Genomic DNA, 25,486 nt, shown 5'->3' with positions numbered 1-25,486 from the left:
AAGCTTGCAATCCCACCAACAATGGAGGAGTGTTCCTCTTTCTCCACATCCTCGCCAGCATCTGCTGTCACCTGAATTTTTGATCTTAGCCATTCTGACTGGTGTGAGGTGGAATCTCAGGGTTGTTTTGATTTGCATTTCCCTGATGATTAAGGATGTTGAACATTTTTTCAGGTGTTTCTCTGCCATTCGGTATTCCTCAGGTGAGAATTCTTTGTTCAGTTCTGAGCCCCATTTTTTAATGGGGTTATTTGACTTTCTGGAGTCCACCTTCTTGAGTTCTTTATATATATTGGATATTAGTCCCTTATCTGATTTAGGATAGGTGAAGATCCTTTCCCAATCTGTTGGTGGTTTTTTTGTCTTATTGATGGTGTCTTTAGCCTTGCAGAAGCTTTGTAGTTTCATGAGGTCCCACTTGTCAATTCTCGATCTTACAGCACAAGCCATTACTGTTCTATTCAGGAATTTTTCCCCTGTGCCCATATCTTCAAGGCTTTTCCCCACTTTCTCCTCTATAAGTTTCAGTGTCTCTGGTTTTATGTGAAGTTCCTTGATCCACTTAGACTTGACCTTAGTACAAGGAGATAGGAATGGATCGATTCGCATTCTTCTACATGTTAACAACCAGTTGTGCCAGCACCATTTGTTGAAAATGCTGTCTTTCTTCCACTGGATGTTTTTAGCTCCCTTGTCGAAGATCAAGTGACCGTAGGTGTGTGGGTTCATTTCTGGGTCTTCAATTCTGTTCCATTGGTCTATTTGTTTGTCACTATACCAGTACCATGCAGTTTTTATCACAATTGCTCTGTAGTAGAGCTTTAGGTCCGGCATGGTGATTCCACCAGAGGTTCTTTTATCCTTGAGAAGAGTTTTTGCTATCCTAGGTTTTTTGTTATTCCAGATGAATTTGCAGATTGCACTTTCTAATTCGTTGAAGAATTGATTTGGAATTTTGATGGGGATTGCATTGAATCTGTAGATTGCTTTTGGCAAGATAGCCATTTTTATAATGTTGATCCTGCCAATCCATGAGCATGGGAGATCTTTCCATCTTCTGAGATCTTCTAGAATTTCTTTCTTCAGAGACTTGAAGTTTTTATTATACAGATCTTTCACTTCCTTAGTTAGAGTCACGCCAAGATATTTTATATTATTTGTGACTATTGAGAAGGGTGTTGTTTCCCTAATTTCTTTCTCAGCCTGTTTATTCTTTGTGTAGAGAAAGGCCATTGATTTGTTTGAGTTAATTTTATATCCAGCTACTTCACCGAAGCTGTTTATCAGGCTTAGGAGTTCTCTGGTGGAATTTTTAGGGTCACTTATATATACTATCATATCATCTGCAAAGAGTGATATTTTGACTTCATCTTTTCCAATTTGTATCCCTTTGATCTCCTTTTGTTGTCGAATTGCTCTGGCTAGGACTTCAAGTACAATGTTGAATAGGTATGGAGAAAGTGGACAGCCTTTTCTAGTCCCTGATTTTAGAGGGATTGCTTCAAGCTTCTGACCATTTACTTTGATGTTGGCTACTGGTTTGCTGTAGATTGCTTTTATCATGTTTAGGTATGGGCCTTGAATTCCTGATCTTTCCAAGACTTTTATCATGAATGGGTGTTGGATCTTGTCAAATGCTTTTTCCGCATCTAAGGAGATGACCATGTGGTTTTTGTCTTTGAGTTTGTTTATATACTGGATTACGTTGATGGATTTCCGTATATTGAACCATCCCTGCATCCCTGGGATGAAACCTACTTGGTCAGGATGGATGATTGTTTTGATGTGTTCTTGGATTCGGTTAGCAAGAACTTTATTGAGGATTTTTGCATCAATATTCATAAGGGATATTGGTCTGAAGTTTTCTATCTTTGTTGGGTCTTTTTGTGGTTTAGGTATCAGAGTAATTGTGGCTTCATAGAATGAGTTGGGTAGAGTACCTTCTGTTTCTATTTTGTGGAATAGTTTGTGAAGAACTGGGATTAGATCTTCTTTGAAGGTCTGATAGAACTCTGCACTAAACCCATCTGGTCCTGGGCTTTTTTTAGTTGGGAGACTATTAATGACTGCTTCTATTTCTTTGGGGGATATAGGGCTGTTTAGATCATTAACCTGATCTTGATTCAACTTTGGTACCTGGTATCTGTCTAGGAACTTCTCCATTTCATCCAGGTTCTCCAGTTTTGTTGAGTATAGCCTTTGGTAGAAGGATCTGATGGTGTTTTGGATGTCTTCAGGATCTGTTGTTATGTCTCCTTTTTCATTTCTGATTTTGTTAATTAGGATGCTTTCCCTGTGCCCTCTAGTGAGTCTGGCTAAGGGTTTATCTATCTTGTTGATTTTCTCAAAGAACCAGCTCCTTGATTGGTTGATTCTTTGAATAGTTTTTCTTGTTTCCACTTTGTTGATTTCACCCCTGAGTTTGATTATTTCCTGCCGTCTACTCCTCTTGGGTGAATTTGCTTCCTTTTGTTCTAGTGCTTTTAGGTGTGTTGTCAAGCTGCTAATGTGTGCTCTCTCTAGTTTCCTTTTGGAGGCACTCAGAGCTATGAGTTTTCCTCTTAGAAATGCTTTCATTGCGTCCCATAAGTTTGGGTATGTTGTGGCTTCATTTTCATTGAACTCTAAAAAGTCCTTAATTTCTTTCTTTATTCCTTCCTTGACCAAGGTATCATTGAGAAGAGTGTTGTTCAGTTTCCACGTGAAGGTTGGCTTTCTATTATTTATTTTGTTATTGAAGATCAGCCTTAGTCCATGGTGATCTGATAGGATGCATGGGACAATTTCAATATTTTTGTATCTGTTGAGGCCTGCTTTGTGACCAATTATGTGGTCAATTTTGGAGAAGGTACCATGAGGTGCTGAGAAGAAGGTATATCCTTTTGTTTTAGGATAGAATGTTCTGTAGATATCTGCCAGATCCATTTGATTCATAATTTCTGTTAGTTTCACTGTGTCCCTGTTTAGTTTCTGTTTCCATGATCTGTCCATTGGTGAAAGTGGTGTGTTGAAGTCTCCCACTATTATTGTATGAGGTGCAATGTGTGCTTTGAGCTTTACTAAAGTTTCTTTAATGAATGTGGCTGCCTTTGTATTTGGAGCATAGATATTCAGGATTGATAGTTCCTCTTGGAGGATTTTACCTTTGATGAGTATGAAGTGTCCCTCCCTGTCTTTTTTAATGACTTTGGGTTGGAAGTCAATCTTATCAGATATTAGAATGGCTACTCCAGCTTGTTTCTTCATGCCATTTGCTTGGAAAATTGTTTTCCAGCCTTTCATTCTGAGGTAGTGTCTATCCTTTTCTCTGAGATGAGTTTCCTGTAAGCAGCAAAATGTTGGGTCTTGTTTGTGTAGCCAGTTTGTTAGTCTATGTCTTTTTATCGGGGAGTTGAGTCCATTGATATTAAGAGATATTAAGGAAAAGCAATTGTTGTTTCCTGTTATTATTGTTGTTAAAGTTGGCATTTTGTTCTTGTGGCTGTCTTCTTTTAGGTTTGTTGAGGGATTACCTTCTTGTTGTTTCTAGGGCGTGGTTCCTGTCCTTGTATTGGTTTTTTTCTGTTATTATCCTTTGAAGGGCTGGATTCGTGGAGAGATAATGTGTGAATTTGGTTTTGTCGTGGAATACTTTGGTTTCTCCATCTATGTTAATTGAGAGTTTGGCTGGGTATAGTAGCCTGGGCTGGAATTTGTGTTCTTTTAGTGTCTGTATAACATCCGTCCAGGATCTTCTGGCTTTCATAGTCTCTGGTGAAAAATCTGGTGTAATTCTGATAGGCTTGCCTTTATATGTTACTTGGCCTTTTTCTCTTACTGCTTTTAGTATTCTATCTTTATTTAGAGCATTTGTTGTTCTGATTATAATGTGTCGGGAGGTATTTCTTTTCTGGTCCAGTCTATTTGGAGTTCTGTAGGCTTCTTGTATGTTCATGGGCATCTCTTTCTTTAGATTTGGGAAGTTTTCTTCTATAATTTTGTTGAAGATGTTTGCTGGTCCTTTGAGTTGAAAATCTTCATTCTCATCCACTCCTATTATCCGTAGGTTTGGTCTTCTCATTGCGTCCTGTATTTCTTGGATGTTTTGAGTTAGGATCTTTTTGCATTTTACATTTTCCTTGATTGTTGTGCCGATGTTCTCTATGGAATCTTCTGCACCTGAGATTCTCTCTTCCATCTCTTGTATTCTATTGCTGATGCTCGTATCTATGGTTCCAGATTTCTTTCCTAGGGTTTCTATCTCCAGTGTTGCCTCATTTTGGGTTTTCTTTATTGTGTCTACTTCCCTTTTTAGGTCTAGTATGGTTTTGTTCATTTCCATCATCTGTTTGGATGTGTTTTCCTGTTTTTCTGTAAGGACTTCTACCTGTTTGATTATGTTATCCTGTTTTTCTTTAAGGATTTGTAACTCTTTAGCAGTGTTCTCCTGCAATTCTTTAAGGGATTTTTGTGCTTCCTCTTTTTTTCTTCTGCCTGTTTAGCAGTGTTCTCCTGCATTTCTTTAAGTGTGTTATTAAAGTCCTTCTTGAAGTCCTCTATCATCATCAGGAGATATGCTTTTAAATCCGTGTCTAGCTTTTCCGGTGTGTTGGGGTGCCCTGGACTGGGCGAAGTGGGGGTGCTGGGTTCTGATGATGGTGAGTGGTCTTGGTTTCTGTTAGTAAGATTATTACGTTTACCTTTCGCCATCTGGTAATCTCTGGGGTTAGTTGTTATCGTTGTCACTGTTTAAAGATTGGAGGAGAAGCTGTGTTCCACTCACCAGCAGTCCCAAAATCCTGCGGCGGGGGTCGTGGGTAGCTGGCGGGTGTCAGGCAACCCTGCTCTCCCGCTACCCCGGCGCTGATCTGGCCGGATGAGGCCTGTGGCCCTACTCAGGCCGGTTTCTGCTTCCCTAACTAATGCAGTCTCAGGTCCCGCGCAATTGGATTGGAGCAGAAGCTGTGCTCCACTCACCAGAAGTCTTAAGATCCTGTGGCAGGTGTTGTGGGTAGCTGGCGAGTGTCAGTCGACCCTGCGCCCCAGCTGCCCCGGTGCTTTTCTGACCGGAAGAGGTTTGTGGCCCTATGTAGGCCGGATTTCTCTCTCCCCAACCTGAGCAGTCTCAGGTACCGCGTGATTGGACTGGAGCAGAAGCTGTGTTCCACTCACCAGCAGTCCCAAAATCCTGCGGCGGTGGTCGTGGGTAGCTGGCGGGTGTCAGGCAACCCTGCGCTCCCGCTACCCCTGCGCTGATCCAGCCGGATGAGGCCTGTGGCCCTACTCAGGCCGGTTTCTGCTTCCCTAACTAATGCAGTCTCTGTAAGGATTTTCTGACCTGTCTTGCAATGACAATTCAAACAGTAACAGAGTCCATATATCAGAACAAACAAGACCAAAACTATCAGACCTACCCACAAAAGGCCAATGGGAGAAAAAAAGCACAACTCTTGAACCTTAACTTGTCCCAAAGCCGGGAACCTTATTGTCTCAATCCTTTCTTTTTTCCTTTCCTTTCCTTTTTCTTTTCCTTCACTATTTCCTTTTCTTTATCACTGATTCCTTTTATTTTTCCTCCCTTTTCTTTTCCTTTTTCTTAAAAAACATATCCCCCTTTAACCCGGGGATCAATTTGGGAGATTTACCGGTACCACCGTTCCTCAGCTGAAGAGTTCTGAATCCACACCATCAGATCCTTCTCAGCAGCCTGTTTTACGGGAACACTTTATTAACCGCTCCTTCCCCGCGATGCAGTTCTGAATCCTCCCTGTAGCAGGGGGTCTTTGCTCGTGCCTGAAGATGTTTCTTTTCCCGGATTTCAGCACCACTTCTTGCGCATGCTCGACTTGCCAGCAAGAACGATGCTGCTATATATATATATATATATATATATATATATATATGTATGTATATATATATGTATATATGTATATATATGTATATATATATGTATGTATATATATATATATAATTGCAAACAAGTAGAGAATACAGATCATAATATATTATTTATTTATTTGTATGTTCATGTGTGTGTAAGTGCAGATGTGTGCATGCAGATATGTGGTACTCACAGGAAAGCTCTTAGGACTCAGTTCTCTCATGCCACCTGCTGAGATATGGGTATTGAATTCAAGTTTTCAGGCTTGCATGTAGTTACTTCTACCCACTCAGTCACCTAACTGGCCCTACAGATATAAATATTACCATACCTCAGGTAGAGGGTAGAATGAACTATTCATAGTCTAAGGGAAAATACAAAATATAACTGCTATATATCCACATAAATAGGATACTATACATCATTAACTGCTAATAAATAGCAAATACTAAAAGAGCAATTGAAGCACTAAAAGGGCCAGGAGATGCAAAGATCAGTTGTTTACAAAGGCAGAGAAGGGGCGGGAGAGCTGGTTCCAAAGATTGGCTGCTTTTCCACAGAATGTGTGTTCAACTCAGGTTCTAAGGAGCCCAGCGCCCTCTTCTGGCTTCTGTGGGCACCAGATACACACGTGGTCCACAGACATACATGAAAGCAAAAGACACATACACACAATACATTTCTGAAGAAATAAAAAGGCATCGGAGACCATTACAGAAAAGTATAGCCATCAAAGATCAGTACTATGGAGCCAAGTCCCAGTGGACACATCTACCAGACAGTCCAGCACCTCAGGCTCAGGAAACACTTTGGAAAGGGAGGTGGAATCTTCAGGGATCAGGGAGTTTGCTGTGAGATTGTATATCCGAGGAATGTCAGACACTACATTTATATAGTTTTACAAACATGACTGTCTAAACATGAGCCAAACAAGGATGACACCAAAATACATGCCAAAGTAGGGGTGGGGGGAGAGCCACAAAGATCTACAGGCAACTAAGGAATGCTGAGAGGGGAAGAATCAGTGTTCTCCAGGGAAGAACCCACCAACTGGTTATCCAAGACCAAGTAGTAATCCATAAAACCTACATACAAATAGCATTATACAGATTAATCATGTTATATTAAGAAATACATACATCATGTAACAACAATTGGTGAAAAAAGAGAATGTGAATTTGAAAGAGAGCAAAGGAGGAACATATTAACATATGATATAATGTAATTATAATTCCCCAAAGAAAAACTTTAACATACAAAATAGAGAAAAACTTCCATATTGTAAGGTTTAAACATCTATCATCAGAGTAAGTGGAGAGAAATTGGGGTCTGTAGGAGTGAAGAGCAAAAACTGGACGTAGGTCACCAGGGAAAAGCCCTTGATATATAAGCCGTACAACCTGAGTTCTAACCCACATAAAGGTAGAAGGAGAGAACTGACCTACAATGTTGTCCTTTGACTCCCACATGCATAATGTGGCATATACACACGCACACACACACACACACACACCATCACTGCCAATAACAACAACAACAACAATGATAATGACTGATAGAGTAAAAGCTGGAAGGCATGAAAAGGCATTCTTCAATGTCCAATAGGTTCTTGGAATCCCTGCAGATACCCACATTTTCAAAGTTCATGTCTCTCATACAACTTGATATATTTGCTTATAACCTATTCCTACTCTGTTATATACATGGGATCATCTCTGTTACTTATTACCTAGTGTAATAAAATGGTTGTTATAGTGTTTTGTTTTGTGTTCAGATTTTAAAAAACCTGTTTTGTTTTGTTTTGTTTTTTTGGTTCGTTGTTTTGTTTTTGGAGACACCGTTTTCATGGAGACCAAGCTGACTGCAAACTTGCAAGTTAGCTAAAGCTGGCCTTTAACTCCTGATTTCCCCACTTCCACTCCCCAAACATTAGGATTACAGGCGTGCACTGCCTTCCTTGGCTCATCTGTGAAATTGTTTTGAGAGTAAAGATTAAAAATTATATACTTCCATTTGGGCTACAATAATAAAACTTTGGTAATTGAACTTATTCTAAAAAGTAGATGTTTATCATTCTAGTACGTCTACCATTTATTCTGTTGTGGACTATCTTTGTTTGATAGTTATTTTGACATATAAGCATTCAGTAGAATTTTAACTTTACAACCCTGAGGAGGATCTGTATCAGTATAATCATTATCAATGCATGGCTGACAAAACTGAACTGCCAGGAGCTTTGTCACTCATAAACATAAACATAAGCTTTGAGATAATTTACAAAAGATCAACATGAGCAGAACAGGTACTGTTGGTTTCCTGTTAAAACCCACTGTCCTTCCTGAACACTAATGGCTTTAAGTGTGTATACCTGGGCTCCTGTGATTCATTTCTCAGGATCCCATGTTGGCAGGTATGACTGTGTAATTAGTTTCTGGTGAAGTGGGAGTGGGAGCAGTTGGTGTACATTTCCTCCTTTTATTTAAAAGGAAACCACTTGGGCTGGATAGAAGGCTCAGCAGTTAGTACTCGCTGCTTCTTGGAAGAGGTGATTTTGGGCCTAGCTGCCCGCATGGATGTGTATAATAATTTCAGCTTCAGAGGACCCTGTGCCTTCCTTGGGTAACACACACACACACACACACACACACACACACACACACACACACACACTGTTCTTATTTATATGCCTTTAGGCAAAGGCATTCATACACAAGAAAATAAATCTTTAAAAAAAGTGCTGTCTTGTACTTTCTTTTCTTCCTTCTTTTTTGGGGGGACCAAAGCCTGCATATACATGTAACCTATTAAATCAAAGTGAAAAAGCAGAAAAAAAAACCCCACTTTTTAACACCTTCCTCCACAATGAGTGATTTTTAGACTGTCTCAGTATTTTCTGAGAACTTGTTAGTGGTTTAGGCTTATCTAAGATCTATAGAGGAATTTGAATTTACATTTGAAAAAGGCAAGTAACTCATGTTCACATTTAATTTGTGTGTGTGTACATATATACACATTTTGTTTCTTGTACCTGCTTAGAAGTCAGAGGACAACTTGTGGGGGGTCAGCTCTCTTTTTCCAGTGGGTTCCAGAGATCAAACTCAGACCCTCAATCTCAGCAGCAGGTGCATTTGCCCACTGAGCCATCTGATAGGCCCCATTCACCTTCAGTTAGAGATGCAAGTACTTCTGTAGTAGGTGGCAGATGAATTTTACAGATTCTTAATGTTCATATTTGGTCTGTTACTATGTATTGTAATGCTAAGTGCGGACCCCTAAGGCTTGGTTGCCCCAGAGACAAGAGAGTTCACAGTAGACCCAAGTGATGCTATGTGACCTTGCCCCCAAGTTATTTGTGATTAGTGAATAAAGATGCCTACAACCTATAGCTAGGCACAATTGAGATAGGTGGGGCTTGGGGTTCGTGGGCTTGGGGTCGGAGGAGAACCACGAGGGAGAGAAGACTGTGAAAGGAGAAAGATGCATGAGTTAGGAGTCAAGAAAGCATGGCCATGAGGGCTGGCCAATTGGAGTTAAGAGCAGCCTAGATGAAACATAGCTCTAGTGCTGACTAAAGCTTATTATAAATATAAAGGTTGTGTGTGTCTTTTACCTGGGAATTAAATGTCAAAGGAGGGTTAGAAACCTTGGATTGGGATTAAAAATTTTCAGCAACATATTAACACCCACCAACAGGCAAAAACTGACTCCTATCAAAATTGATTTTTCATTCCCTGGGTTTAAAAACAAAAACAAAAACAAAAACATGTGCACACTGTCTTCTTAAAACTAGGAAGGCAGTAGAAATGGTTCCTTAGTGAGTTGTTTTTTCCCCAAACTGCTCAGAGGTTCCTACAAGGATTGAAATGCAGACTGACTTGGTACACATGATCCCAGAGGGTGGCTTCAGGGGTTAAAACATGAGCTAAAATATAGTTGTGCACCAAAACTGAACAAACAAAACAACAGAACCCTTGAACTACAGTGCAGGCTTAAATAGCAGCTAGCCTAAGCTCTTAGTGGGCGTTACTCTGCACTGTTGCTAAGCACAGCTCTGAGCTGAGGACAGACATCAGTTTAGTTGCACAGGTGCAACACAGCATCTGATCTGACAAAATAAAAGACAGATCTCTAAATTCTATACACATCAATCTTACATTTATGTAAGAGAAAGGGGAATATGAGTGTATTTATAAGGCATGTTTATACTTTTGTTGTAATCTCAAATTGAAGGATAAAGTTTTTCTGTTGCCCTAGGAAAGGTATATTCTACTGGTCACTGTGAAGACCCAGAATGGGGGTTGGGGCAGGGTTGTTTTGCTTTTATCCAGCAGAAAAAGAAAAGCTATGCTCATGAGAGCTAACATGGGGTAGAATTTCGTGCTACTCTAAAATGTCTCCTCAAAATGTGGGGTTCTCATGGGAGAAGCTCATGGGTAGCAGCTCCTGAGAGCTAATTTAAAGATGTGTGTCACGCCTTTAATCCCAGCAGTCAGGAGGCAGAGGCAGGCGGATTTCTGAGTTTGAGGGCAGCCTGGTCTACAAAGTGAGTTCCAGGACAGCTCCAGGGCTATACAGAGAAACCCTGTCTCGAAGCCCACCCCCTAAAAAAATGGGTGTCACACTGAGATGAGCAACCAGTCTCTATATACGTGGGTTTCCTTGGGAGAATTGGCAATTGCTTGGCACATGACATGGCCTAAGCCTTAAAAACTCAGCAACTACATGGTAGCTTGGGAGTATGCTTATTCAATAAATAGGAGGAAATATAAATGAAGCTAAATATAGAAAAGGATATTGACTTGATTTATATAAATAGAAAGGGGATATAAATATATTTAACCACAGATATATTAATCTCCAAAGAAGGGAGAAAGAAATGGAAATTGATATAAATGTTTTCAAGGATACATAGATAAATAAACAAATCCAGGCCTTTGCTCTCAATACTTGGAAGACAAACGCAAGGATGGATAGGTTTCTTGTGAATCTGAGGCCAGCCTAATTTTAGAGAGCAAATCCAAGTCAGCCCGGGGTACACAGAGAAACCCTGTCTTAATAAACAATAATACTTGTTTTAATTGTTTCAGATTATTTTATTTTATCAAAATGAAGGTGGTTATGAGTTCTATGTTTGTAAGAGAGAGGTCAAAATAAAGTGGACCTAAATACAAAAGAGACTGCTAAATTAAATCAATCTATACTTTTGATGACTTCAAGTTGCTGGATCAAGGAAAAGATATTTTGGGAGAGAGGCTCTATATTTGTGTTAACAGAAAAGAAGAAAAGGATTTTGACTTCTTCCAAAGTAATAAGGATGAGCTTTGGTAGAGGAAGAACTCCTGAAGATCTTGGCTACAGACAGGAAAAAAGAAATGAAGAAAAACAAGCAGGAACAGGTAACATGATTTGCTGATCCCTCTACATGGGAACAGACCTAAACTGGCTGAGACATAAAAATGTTTTTAGCCAGAACTTCAGCTGTACACAGCTAATGGATCTCATTGGCTACAGAGTCCTCAAAATTTATCATGCCATCTTTTCATATGGCATGAATGGTGATTTATGTTACAATTTATATAGTTATATATTTATATTCCAGTTTGATTATATGATCAATCTAACTCATAAAAAAAGACATTTGTCTTTCACCTGCTCAAACAAGGAGCAAATATTCATCTTTAACTGATCCATGCACATTGTACAAGTTAAGATAAAAATACAAGTTAAGATAAAAAATAACTTAAATAAAAAATTCTAACTCACTAAGATAGGATAGATGATAAAGTGCTTTATCTAAATTGTCAAATGTAATGGACTGGACATTATTAATGCATATGACACCTTATAACTTTCATAATTGTTATAATTGTATTCAATTTATATCTGAGAGAAAAAGAGTCTTTTATTGGACTAAAAAGCAGAATTGTTGAGATTTGGTCAGTTGCTATGTATTGTAATGCTACATGTGAGCCCCCAAGGCCTCGTTGCCCCAGAGACAAGAGAATCCACACTAGACGCAAGTGATGCTATGTGACCTTGCCCTTAAGTTACTTCTGATTGGTGAATAAAAATGCCTACAGCCTATGACTGGGCAAAACTGAGATAGGTGGGGCTTGGAATTTCCTTGTCTTGAGGTCAGAGGAGACCAAGAAGGAGAGAAGAAGGTGGAGAGAGGAGAAAGACACCATGAGTTAGGAGTCAAGAAAGCATAAAGATGAGGGCTGGCCAACTGGAGTTAAGAGCAGCCAAGATGAAACATAGTAAGTGAGTGATAGCTCAGGGTTATGGATAGGAAAGTAGATTTTAATAGCATAGATGGTAGATATAGTCCTGATTAAGGCTTATTATAAATATAAAGGTTGTGTGTGTCTTTTATCTGGGAATTAAATGGTCAAAGGCAGAGTAGAAACCCCGGATTGGGACTAAAAAATGTCAACAACATCTTGGTCCACCAATAACCTTTCCTCCTTTCTTCCCTAACTCTTCCACAACCATCTATCTTCTTCAAACAGCTGGACTTTGAGGCCTTTTTTTTTTTGTTTTTTTTTTTTTTTGTTACAGAATCATGCATTTACTTGGTATAGTCTGAATCTTTATTGATTTCCAACTATGTTTTGCATCCACTTAGGAAATATTTTCTGAAAATCTTTCAAGGCAATGCGACAAAGACAACAATGGGTTAATGAAAGCACAGTAGAGAGGATGATCTAGCCATAAGTGTTAATTCCAGGTTTCTACCTGTGGCTGAGTGTTCTCCTGTTCTCTCTCTGCTCTCTCCCTCCCTCTCTCCCTCTCCCTCTCTCTCAGCCTCTCCTGCTTTCCCCCACCCCGCCCCGCCCCGCCCCGCCCCGCCCCGCCCCGCGATCGTCCCCCCCCCCAAGCCCCGCCCCCACAACGTCAGTCCTCCGACTCTGCCCCGTGCTGCTCTCCCCCGCACCTCCCCGCGGTGGCTTCTTGGGCGGACAGCGTGCGGCTGCGTCATCGCCAGTGGCCGGTTTGAATGAGGCTTGTCGCACCGGAGCTGCCGCCTCCATCTCGCTTCCTCCCCGGCCGCCTCCACGAGTTGCTTCGTATTCCTCGGCTGCCCTTGTCAGACCCAGCCTCCCGCGCCTTTTCTTCCTTCCTGCCTCGCCATGCCACTCTACTCTGGTGAGCTCCGTCCTCCCCCGCGCCGCGCCCTCGCAGCGGACGCTAGGCCTCCGCGTAGGCCCAGCCTGCAGAGGCGCGCGCAGGGCACAGCCGTGGGACACGGTGGGAAGTGCGGAGTGGCGGCCGCGCGAGTTGGAGCCCAGCTACGCGTAGGAGCTTGTCTGCTGTGTCTCCGAGTGGGTTGGGTGGGAGCAGGGGTAGAGACAGGGAAAATCTCAAGAGTCGTGACTCTGCAGAATAGTTTCTGTCGCTGCCCTAGAGTGTGCTGGGAAAGGTGAGGGTGTGTCTTGGGGCTCGGGAGACCAGGCTGCTGGAGTGTGATTGCTTTGAGTTCCTAGATGTTAGCAGTGGGTGGAATGAGCATGGAGGGGAAGTTGGAGATAGAAGGTCTCAGGAATTAGGTTTGCTTACTTTCTGCTTGATATTGCTCTCAGTAGCTCCCTTCGCTCACACGTTTGGTTCTACTGCCCCCTTTGTACCAATTTCAGTTCTATCTCCAAGCCCCTGCACATCAGTCTTTAGTGCTTAGTTTTAATTTCAGCATACATCGTTTTGGACTTCGAAGATAAAACAGTGTTAGTTTCGAAAGGCAGATGAATACAAATACTGGCAAATGCTATTTCTTTCACTGTGGCATTTGGCAGGAGTCTTTTCTTGATGTCTTTCCAAGGTATTGACCGAGGATCACGTTGTCCTTACTTAATGGACTTCCCTGTGCTTCCTCTTAGTCAAAATGGCCTCCGAAATGTGTGTGGCGACTCTGGTTGGCTATGAATATGTGATTTCTTGGTTCTCTCTGTTATTCCTTTATAAGATACTGCGTTTAAAGAATGATATGAACCAAGAAAAAAAAATCGTTGGTCTTAGGGTGGATTCTTTTATTCATTTATTTGGAGACGGTCTGCTGTGTGGGCTTAACTGGCCTGGAATTTAAGAAATTGCCTATCTTTGCCTACCAATTGCTGGCATCAAAGATGTGCACTACCGTGCCTGGCCTCCTCTCCTTATTTCTAATACTGTTTTCATTTAGTCTTATGTTATCTCTAGCTTGTACTATTATACATTACTTTTTCATTTAGGCCTGTGTTATCTCTAGCTTGTACTATTATACATTACATGTAGTGGCCCACATATTTGATCCCAGTACTTGGGAGGCAGAGTGGGGTGGATCTCTGATTTTGAGGCCAGCCTGGTCTCACCCCCCCCCCCCCCCAAAAAAAAAAAAACCCAACCCAACAACAACAACAAATTACAACAAAAACCCAACCAAACAACCAAAAAACCCATCATGCTACTTTTATAATGTTGAGGAGGATCAAACCTACCCAGGACCTTGTGCATGCTAAGTAAAAACTGTCTCTAAACTATGTTCCCAGTGCCTTTTCCTTTGTTTCTTTATGATTGCAGTTTGTACCAATTTGAATCTATTTTTTCTTGCTACTGCTAGAGATATCTAATAATCTAACAGACCAACCAGCCTTTATTTAAATTTACAAGCAATTACACATTGCGTATACCATAACAGGCCATATGTATGTTTTAGCATGCCACATGCTACCTTTTTTGTTTGTTTGGTTTTTGAAATTGGGTTTCTCTGTTGTAGCCTTGGCTGTCCTGGAACTCGTTTTGTAGGCAAGACTGGCCTCAGACTCAGAGATCCATCTGCCTCTGCCTTCCCAGTGCTGGGACTAAGGTGTGCACCACTGCCTGGCCACATGCAACCTTTCTGACTTGGCCCGTATTATCTAGCTTTCAGTTTACTTTTCTACTGCCTTAATTCACTCTGGGAATTACTGCTATCTCAGAACTCATGCTAAGTGTTTTTCTTGTCTGTTTTAGGAATACTTCTATTTACTGATACCTTTGGAGATTCAACTCAAAGTTGGCAATGATAATTCAAAATCTTCCTCTAATATTTCCTCTAAGAAATCTTTCCTAGTTGTGTTATGGTGGCTCATATCTCTTATCTAACATTTGAAACACTGAGACAGAAGGATCATAAATTTTGGTACGGTGTAGTCTACAGAGGGAGACCCCGTTCCAAAGAGCAAGACCAGACAGAACAACAAATAGGAATCCGCCTTACTCAAGATCTTTGCTTGGCTGTCTGTGGTGGTGCATGCCCTTAATCCCAGCACTCGAGAGGCAGAGTCCTCCTGTGAGTTCAAGGCCACTATGTAGGCTACATATTGAGACGTGTCTTAGAAAAATAAAAAACTGTAGCTCTTTAAGCCTTTAGTATTTATGGCAAGCATTGTCACTACCATGTCCTCTCGTCTTTATTAGGCTGTATTAGCTTGGTTGCTATGGAGTCAATGTTTGTTTATTGTATATGAGTGGGTATTTACATGAAGAATGTGATGGTCAGAGGAATTGTTCCCTTTTTTTTTTTTAACCATGTGGGTTATGTGGACTCACTAAATCAGGCTTTAACACACTTAGTGAGCTGTTGATAGCATTGAGATGTAGAGTCCGGGTTAAGAATTAAAATTTTGATTCTAGAAGTTAGAACTTTGTTTTGAAATTCCCATTTTTTTTTAAGAAAATACAATTTTCAATGTATGTGCTTGTTTTATTATTTATATATTTCAAAATATATAAATAGCTATTTGGTGAACTTGAGCAAAGCTTTTTAATTGCAGTGCATTTTATCTTTGTGACCATTTTCCTCCTTTTCCTTCTGGGGTGGCTTCACTCTAAATCCTCAGAACGAGGTAGTATTCTGCCTCAGTTTCTTGAGTAGCTGAAATTACAGGCACATGTCACATCTCAGATATTTTTAAGTGTTTAAGTTCTTTGTCACCTAACTTCATTCACATTTTTGTGCAACCATCATTATTTCCAGAGTCTGTTCATTCTCAAGCTGGCACTCTTGCTATTAAAAACATTTCTGTTACTTATTAGCTGACAGCCACCATTCTTTTAGTGTTTAAAGATCTTGACTTTGAATGCATCAATAAATTAGACACACATTTACCCTTTTATGATCGATTTGTCTTACTTTATGCCATATCACCACACTTCAGCTGTCTTGTGGTGTGTGTAAGAATTTTTCTACTTAAAATTGATGTGGGTGAGCTTTTCCCAGCATGCCCCTTCCCTGCCCTCTCTTTTTCCCTCCCATTTTCATTTATATTCCCTTACCCTCTTGCCACAGGGATCAGACCCAGAGCCTCACACTTGCTAGGCAGCAGCTTTTCCACTGGCCTCATCCTAGTCCTTTCTCAACTTTTGTCTGAATGATGCTGCTCTGAAGGAGTACACAGTTAGCTACTTTGAGTCCTTGCTTCTGTACTTCTGGGCGAGAAATTTAATATGGTTATACTCGGGCTGGTGAGATGGCTCAGCAGGTAAGAGCACTGACTGTTCTTCTGAAGGCCCTAAGTTCAAATCCCAGCAACCACATGGTGGCTCACAATCACCCATAATGAGATTTGATGCCCTCTTCTGGTGTGTTTGAAGTCAGCCTCAGTGTACTTACATATAATAATAAATAAATCTTTAAAAAATATGGTAATTCTCTGCTTAAATTTTTTTGAGCCAGTGTCCCGTAGCAACCACTGTTGCACAGGATTCTACTTTCTCTACTTCCTTACCAATCCTTGTGTTTTCCTGTTGCAAGCAACATTTTGGGCGGGCCAGCAAAGTGAGCGTGCTTGTTGTGCCACCTGAGTTCATCTGTAGCACCTACCCACATGGTGGAAGGAGAGCACCAACTCATAGCAATTCTCCTCTGACCGCAACGATTGCAGTGGCATGTGTACCTCCCATACACATGCATGGACACTCAGTAATAAGGAAAAGGCAATACAAAATTAAAAGACACTTTTTAAAAAAAGACTATGCTTGCATGCTTATCCACTTCTAAGGCTGAGGCAAAGGAAAACAAAATTGAGCTCAGTCTCAGCAATGCTGATTTTCAACCTCAAGAAGCCCCCATGGGGGGGGGGGGCAGCTATTTTATGTAGTTAATGCATATTTGGAGTTTTGTATACTTGAGTACCTGTTGCTTGGGAAGCAGCCTTTCATTTCTCTCATGCCTCTCTTATAGTTTAGAACTGTAAGATTTTTTCAAAAACTGGGGTGGTGCACGTATGTGCGCATTTGCAGGTACAAGACAACTCTCGGGGTTGGTTCTGTCTTTCTGAAACTCTGAGAGCTTCGGATGGAATTCTGGTCATCAGGCTTGTGAGCCAAGGGCCAAACTCTATCCTCTGAACCATCTCATAGGCCCAAGGATTGTTACAACCTCGCTCTCGCTCCTCCCTCCCTCTCTCTCTCTCACAAATTGAGGCAATGTCTCATGTATATCTTGTTGGCCTGGAACTCTGGAAAGGCTGACAGTGAACTCACAGGGGTTCACCTCCTTCTGCTTCCTGAGTGGTAGCATTAAAGGTGTATATCCACATATCCAACATGAATTATGTAATTCCTTACCCCGTTCTCAGTGCTCTTTTATTCTCTCAAGATTTATTTTCTCATAAACTCTCTTTTGTACCAACAGTATGTATTGCTTTAAACCAGTGATTTTTAACCTGTGGGTCTTGACCCTTTAATAGGGGCTGCCTAAGACCTTCAAAAAACACAGTAGCAAAATTACAGTTTTGAAGTAGCAATGGAAATAATTTAATGATTGGGGTCACCACAACATGAGGAACAAAGTTAAAGTTCCGAATGCTGGAATTAGGAAGCATTAGGAAGGGTGAGAGTCTGGGCTGGTGAGATGGCTCAGTGGGTAAGAGCACCTGACTGCTCTTCCGAAGGTCCAGAGTTCAAATCCCAGCAACCACATGGTGGCTCACAACCATCCGTAACGAGATCTGACTCCCTCTTCTGGAGTGTCTGAGACAGCTACAGTGTACTTACATATAATAAAGAAATAAATCTTAAAAAAAAAAGACATAAAAAAAAAAAAAAAAAGGAAGGGTGAGAGTCACTGCTTTGAGGCTAACCACATCATGAAGGCCAGGAACTTTATCCTGGGAAATAATTCAGTGTGTTTAGAGGTTCACCTTAGTTTACAGATCTTGTTGGAGGGTGATGTAGAATTCTTGAGTTTGTGACATTAGTGGATCAGTCACTTCTCAAGTCAGTCTCCTGTCCTCTTCCTTCCTCTTCCCTTCCTTTTCCTTTGGTCCTCTTGCCTTCCCTCTCCTTTATCCTGCAGCACTGGGAAAGCTGTACTTTGAGCACATTTGTATTTAGATAGTGGGAACTGAGTCAGATCCAGTGAAGTTTTGTTTTGGATCCATTGCATTTATACTGGCACTGAAACAACAGAGGACATACTTCGACTTTGGTGGGTAGGGGCGGAATTGAGACACAGTCTGTCTCTGTCTTCCAGTCTTGGCTGGCTTTGAACTCACAAAAGTAGCTTTCCTCTGCCTCCCAGGTGGTAGGACCTGGTATATTTTCATCTTTAAAAGGTTATGCCCTAATGATTTTCTAAATTTGAGGTCTATAAATTTGAAAATTATGTAAGTGAAAATATTTGTTTTTGTTTACAGTTACAGTAAAATGGGGAAAGGAGAAATTTGAAGGTGTAGAATTGAATACTGATGAACCTCCAATGGTGTTCAAAGCCCAGCTTTTTGCATTGACTGGAGTCCAGCCAGCCAGACAAAAAGTTATGGTGAAAGGAGGAACCCTGAAGGTAAAACTGATATAAAATGTCATAAATGCTGCTTAACAGAACGAATGCTAGAGACTGTGGTTATTGGAGACATGGTCTCATGATGTAACCCTGACTGGTCTGAATCTTCCTGGTAGATCAGGCTGGCCTTAAACTCTCAAATCTGTCTGCTTCTGCCTCCCATTTAAACTGTTCTAGTGATGTTGTGTATGTGAGGAGCATCATGTCTGTTTCAAAATATAGCATTTATTTAGTAGGTACCTCCAGTGGTCAGGACTATAGCATGCTATAATTATCTGTAGTGTTTGAAATTTTTGGTATGAAGACGTTAATTTTATTTTTGTTTGGGCTAGTAAAAAATGGATTGGTATATCTTTAGTAATTTTATATACAGGGATAGAAAATTTTATTTGTTACAAGTATACAACCAGGGGTTGGAAAGATGGCTCAGTAGTTAGAAGCGCTTGTTTCACTTACAGAGGACTCAGGTTGGAGTCCCAACATCCGTCTGGGGACCCATGACTGTCTATAATTTAAGTCCCTTCTGGTTTCCCAGGGTATGCAAAATACCTGCATACATGAACTATAGAATAATAAAAATGCAACAGTAGGAATAATTTTTTTAAACACCACAGAATGTACTTTTGTAATATGTATTTGAATGTTGAAATTTAGTTTCACATCTTCATCAAAGCCCTGGTTCTCAAGTAATGGGACACATTTTTATACTTTATTCTTACCTTTTCTCATAGTCTGCATTTTAAAGAAGAGGCTTTTTCTCTTAAGAGTAATTGCTGTCAGGGCCTGGAGAGATGCTCAGTGGTTAAGAGCACTGACTGTTTTTCCAGATGACCTGGGTTCAATTTCCAGCACCCACAGCGCAGCTTATTACTATCTGTAACCCCAGGGGATCTGATACCCTCACATAGGCATATATATATGCAGGCAAAATCACTACTGCACATAAAATTTTAAAAAAGAAAAAAGAAAAAGAGAGTAATTATCTAATTCCTATCTAGATCTGGAAGGAAAAATGTCTATTTAAAAGGAGAAAAAACCCATTTTCTCCTTTGGAATGACCATACAAACTCTATAGTAAGAATTCAAGCTTAGTAGCCTTTCATGGAGGACCATAAAAATAATGAGGGCTTTTTGCTTTTGTTTTTGTTTCCTCTTATTGTTCTTAATACCACATAAGGATCGCTGAAAAATATTTTTGTAGGGCTTGATGTGACATTCTGAAGAGCAGTAGTTAACTTTAAGGATGAAGACTGCCTGCCCTATTGGTTGGGTATAGATATAGATGTTGATGAAAACTTGTTTACTTCCCAAATTCTATGAACCTTTGGCTTTCAGGGACTTGGATAGCTAGTTGGTGCTGGGCTGTGTCCTAATGGGATACTTTAGAATATAACAGAAAATACTAACCAAACAAAATTGATTAAAAATAAATAATATTACTGTATATATCTTCTATACCAGACTTTTATGATTTTTCATTACTTTTGAATTATATATTACTTATATTTTAAAGCAAAGGGAGCATAAAATGTGAGATGTACAAGGCAAGCAGGTCTGAATTGAAGCTTTAGTTTTGGGGCAGGCATGTAAATTTTGTTTTGAGGTAGCTTCAAATTTAAAATTGTGCAGATGTGGTTAAACATGTTTGTTTGTCTTTGAAATAGGATGATGACTGGGGAAACATCAAAATGAAAAATGTAAGTATTAAGAACACTCATTACAATGAAGTGAGCCAGTTATCTCACCAAAATAAATCTCAAGGTCCCTTTTTAAATGTGTATTTCCAGTTGTTCAGCACCATTTATTTATAATTCTTATTCAATTATAATTTTAGAAGAAGTCAGTTTCCACAAGTTAGTGTTTAGACCAATTTGGAGAGGATGAACCCACTTTGAGAACTGTATCTCCTAAACCTTAGAGCATGGCATGCTTCCTATGTTGTTTAGGTCTTTAATTTGGCACAACAGAGTTGTGTTTCAGTATAGAGACCTTGCCTGGCTTTTGTTAGATTTTCAGAATTTAGTGTTCTGTTGCAGTAGGAGCAATGTTTTAAAAAATTGTTTCTCAATGTTTATGGCTAGTGTATAAAAATATAATTGATTTTTCAATTTTATTCTTATTCTGTGATCTTAATTCATGTGATATTCCAGTAATGTTTTTGAAGATTGCATTATCTTTGCATTCACAGGAATAGCATCTTCAAATAATGAATTTGCTCTTCCCTTTAGTTTCTGTGACTTTTATTGAGATATAATTGCTAAACCACATAACTTCTGTTTTATTTTTTTCCTTGAATTCTTGGTAGAATTTCTAGTATACTACTGAATAGAAAATAGAGTGGAGATTTTCTCTTGAATCACTAACATTTAAAATTATGAACAACTGTTATATGTCGTTAAGTCCTTTTTCTGTTACTTGTTAAAATGATCATCTGATTTTTTTAATTTTATTTTACTTTTATACTTTGTTCAGTGTCATTGTTACCTGTCACCATCCTCTGTCCTCGGTACTGGGGATGGAACTTTGGGTCTAGTGCATGCTAGGCAAGCTCTTTAACACTGAGAAGGTGCACACCAAGTGTGCTCTCACTGATTCTCAACCCATCCCTAACACCTGATACTTTCGTATGTTGTTTAGGCTGGTTCTGAACTCCTGGGCTCAGGTAGTCTTGCTTCAGCCTCAAAAAGTGAAAAATGTGTATCTGGTGGGTATGGTTGCTATACTTGCCTTGAATCCCAGCACTCTGGAGGCAGAGATAAGTAGATCTCTGGGAGGTCCTGGTCAGCCAGGGATACATAATAAGACTCCATGTCAAAGGAAAAAAATGCAATTAACCCCAAAGGGGATCTTGTATGTGGACTTTACCCATTGATATTTATCATATTGAGATATTAAAACTGAGATATTTAGGGAGCTGGAGAGATGGCTCAGCGGTTAAGAGCACCAACTACTCTTCCAAAGGTCCTGAGTTCAAATCCCAGCAACCACATGGTGGCTCACAACCATCCATAACAAGATCTGACGCCATCTCCTGGAGTGTTTGAAGATAGCTACAGTGTAACTTATATATAATAAATAAATAAATCTTTAAAAAAAACCTGAGATATTTAAAAATATTATTCATTCATTTAAAATAATTACAAAGAAAGTTGGCAATTGACTTTGTGGGTAAGAGTGCTTGCAGCTAAGCCTGGGGACCTGAGTTCAGTCCCTGAAACCCATAGGGTAGAAGGAGAGACCTGACCTCTGCGAATTGTCCTCTGGCCATTATGTGTTGTACGTACACACACACTCACACATACACACACTTACAAATCATAAATAAATAAAAAGCTGAGGAAAGTGCCTAGCCCAGTTTGTGAGTTGACATTTTCAGGAGTGACTACCTTGAGAGCTAGCATCACTCAGTGGGATGTAGCTGTTTATGGCTTCTTCGTATACTGCAGAGGATCAGCTGTATTCAGAGATAAGATTTATTTATAATAATATTTGCGAGTTTATGATTCTGAAAGAATCTCAGGATCCAGTGGAGGTTAACAGACAGTATCTAGAGTACTGTGAATGTTTAAGAGGAAGAAACATTTATCTCAGTATATTGCTGGGTTCCAATTTTTTAAAAAAATTTTAAATATATTTTTAAAAGATTTATTTAATGTATATGAGTACAATGTTGCTGACTCAGACATACCAGAAGAGGGCATCGGATCTCATTACAGATGGATGTTAGCCACCATGTGGTTGCTGGGAATTGAACTCAGGACCTCTGGAAGATCAGTCAGTGCTCTTTAACCTTTGAGCCATCTCTCCAGCCTGGGTTCCAATTCTTAATTAGGATGTTTGCATGTATGATCATGAGATTTGTTAGCCTTCATTTCTATATTGATTTATGTACTTACTTTGTGACTCTGGTTGGCCTTGAACTTTGTATGTAGTGGAGGATGGATGGCCTTGAACTGATCTTGCCTTTGCCTCCTGGTGCTAGGACTAGAGGCCTGTGCCACCATACCTGGCTAGTCTGTATTTTTATGACTTACTTAATTTTAATGTCAGAATTATGCTGAGCTCATTAAGAGAGTTGGAGAAGTATTTCTTCTTTCCTGATGAGTTAAAGAGTAGGTTTCCTTTACATATGTGAAGTAATTTACCAGGATTTTCCTTGTGTATGATTATTTTAACTTCCTTAAGAGATTTATAACTTTTGCTTTTTTCTTACATTAGTTTTCAGTGAGGGTACTTTAAAGAAAGGGATAGAAGGAGAGAGAACTCTGAACATCAGTCCTTGTCTCCCACTGTGTTTGAGATAGGGTCTCTTTGCTGCTGTGTAAGCAGGAGAGTTGGCCCCTGCTCTTGTGGAGATGTTCCTGTATGTGGTTTTCTTGTCTAGGAGCACAGGGATTAGAGATGTATGCTAGCATGTCTTGTTTTATGAGTTGTGTTTCTTCAAACTCATATCCTTGCTTGCATGGCAAGTACTTTCTCTATTGAGTTAATATTTTCCCAATCCTGTAGGATGACTTTTAAAGACGTCCTATGCCCATGGATTTGCAGATCCTCCTACTTCTATCTCCCAAGTTCTAGGATTAGAACATATAGGTCTGTGCTATCATGCCTAACTTAATACTGTCTCCTGTTTTCATACTGAGTATTAGTGGTATATTTAAATATTTGCATCCTTAGTTTTCGAAGAAGTTTCCTTAGTCATATTTTGGTAATTACAAAAAGTCCATGGAGAAATAAAATGAAGGTTTGAAAGTTATTGAATTCAACATAGATATTCTCTCTGTGTGTGTGTGTGTGTGTGGTTGTTGTTGTTTTAATCCTGATCACAGTTTCCCTTCTACTCCTTTCAGCTCTCTCCCCTACCTCCCTTCTTCTGCAGATCCACTCCTCTGTTTCTCTTCAGAAAAGAAATCAACCAAATGTAGCGTAACAAGTTACAATAGACTAACCACATACCCTTATATTAAGGCTAACCACATACCCTTATATTAAGGCTAACCACGTACCCTTATATTAAGGCTAACCACGTACCCTTATATTAAGGCTAACCACATACCCTTATATTAAGGCTAGTTGAGGTAACCCAGTAGAAGGAAAAGGGTCCCAAGAGCAGCCAACAGAGTCAGAGAACCCTCATCCCCAATATTAGGAGTCCCACAAGAACACCAAGCTACACAACCATAGTATGTGCAAAGGACTTAGTTCAGACCCATTCAAACTTCCTGATCGTTGCCTCAGGCTCTGTAGCCCCTGTAAGCCAAATGAGCCCTGCTTACTTGACTCTGTGGACTATATTCATGTGGTGTCCTTGACTTCTCCTGCTCCCATAATCCTTCCTCTACCTCTTTTGCGGTGTTCTCTGAGTTCTGCCTAATGTTTGACTGTGGGTCTCTGTATCTGCTCAACTCTGCATCAGTTGCTGGAGGAAGCCTCTCTGATGACAGCTGGTCTAGGTATGAGCATAGCAGAATATCATTAGTAATCATTTCACTAACCTTTTTTTTTTCTTCTTTCTTTTGGCCAGTTGAGTTTGGTTCTATCTTAAGTTTCTGGGTTATCCAGCCTCTGGTTCCTGGCCATCCAAGCATGTCTTTTGGTGTGGTGGCCTCAAGTTGGCCAGTCGTTGGTTTGTTGTTGTTTTGAGGCAGGCTCTCACTACATTATCATAGCTGTCCTGGAACTTGCTATGGAGTCCAGACTGGACTAGAACTCAGAGTATTCCATGTTGTGACTTCTCTGGAGCTGGGATTAAGGTATGTGCCGAGGTGCCCAGCTCAGAGATACTGCTCACCTTTCTAAAGAAACACAGTCACTCCCTCCCACTACTCCAGGGCTAGGTTGCCAGGCATCTGTTTTGTGTAGCTTTTCCTTTTTTCAGCTAGTCGTCATGCTGTAGTGTGAGTGCTTTTGAGATTTCCTTTATTGAGCATAACATTGTCAGCTTTTAAGTATTTTCATGAATGTATTTCTTTTGTACAGGGAATGACTGTACTAATGATGGGGTCAGCAGATGCTCTTCCAGAAGAACCCTCTGCTAAAACTGTCTTCGTAGAAGACATGACAGAAGAACAGTTAGCAACTGCTGTAAGATGTACCAGATTTTATGTTGGGTCACTACTTTTTGAAGGGCAGTTATTAAGATGCCTTCCAGAAAGTAGTATCTAAAGGTTCTAATTATTAACATTGATGTAGCAATAAGTAGAATTTTAATATTTTTGAAACTAGCTTAAGTTTGTCCTATCGTCAGGTCATCATAAAACTAAGAAGGATATTGTATACTTTGATTGTTGTTGCTTTTCTTAATTTAGAAGTGATTTTGACTTAGCCTTAATTTACATTTAGCATTACATATGGAATTTCTAATTCAGGGCTTATGCTTTTATACTTCAAAGCTATGAGATATTAAAAAAAATTATTTGGGCTCAGTGGTTAAGAGCATTGACTGCTCTACCAGAGGCCCTGAGTTTAATTCCCAGCAACCACATGGTGGCTCACAGCCATCTGTAATGAGATCCGATGACCTCTTCTGGTGTGTCTGAAGTCAGCAACAGTGTACTCATATACATTAAATAAATAAACCTTAAACAGGCCCCCTAAAACCAAATTATTTTACAGATGGTGTTATAAAATGCACACATAAATATACAGATATAAATTGATATACAGTAAGTATATATTGGGAATACTCAATTGAAATATTTACTACTTATAAGAAAGCAGGATCAAAGAGAAGCTTAAATGCTAGGATATTTAAATTCTTAAAACCTTCCGTGTTAAATACAGTTTATCTTCATATTTTTTTTTAATGGTACTGAGGGTCAGAA

The 25,486-nt window shown here is 39.9% G+C and overlaps 1 protein-coding gene across 2 annotated transcripts in view; it reads left to right on the top strand.

Annotated features, from left to right (window-relative positions):
- Positions 1-12,773: 12,773 nt before the first annotated feature.
- Positions 12,774-25,486, top strand: part of Usp14 (ubiquitin specific peptidase 14) — a 35,049-nt gene continuing 22,336 nt past the window's right edge. The window contains exons 1-4 of one of the 2 annotated variants that reach the window (XM_021150210.2): positions 12,774-13,009; positions 18,517-18,662; positions 20,327-20,359; positions 24,642-24,746. In XM_021150210.2, coding sequence (XP_021005869.1) covers positions 12,994-13,009; positions 18,517-18,662; positions 20,327-20,359; positions 24,642-24,746 — 300 coding nt within the window. In that variant the 5' untranslated portion in view covers positions 12,774-12,993. The remainder of the gene's footprint in view (positions 13,010-18,516; positions 18,663-20,326; positions 20,360-24,641; positions 24,747-25,486) is intronic. The other variant, XM_021150211.2, reaches the window with a different exon arrangement.

The sequence above is a fragment of the Mus caroli genome, unplaced genomic scaffold (genome assembly GCF_978045245.1).
Source record: "Mus caroli unplaced genomic scaffold, Mus_caroli_1 scaffold_19, whole genome shotgun sequence".
NCBI lineage: Eukaryota > Metazoa > Chordata > Mammalia > Rodentia > Muridae > Mus > Mus caroli.
The sequence above is the reverse complement of the archived record's forward strand: the minus strand, read 5'-3'. Positions and strand labels throughout refer to the sequence as shown.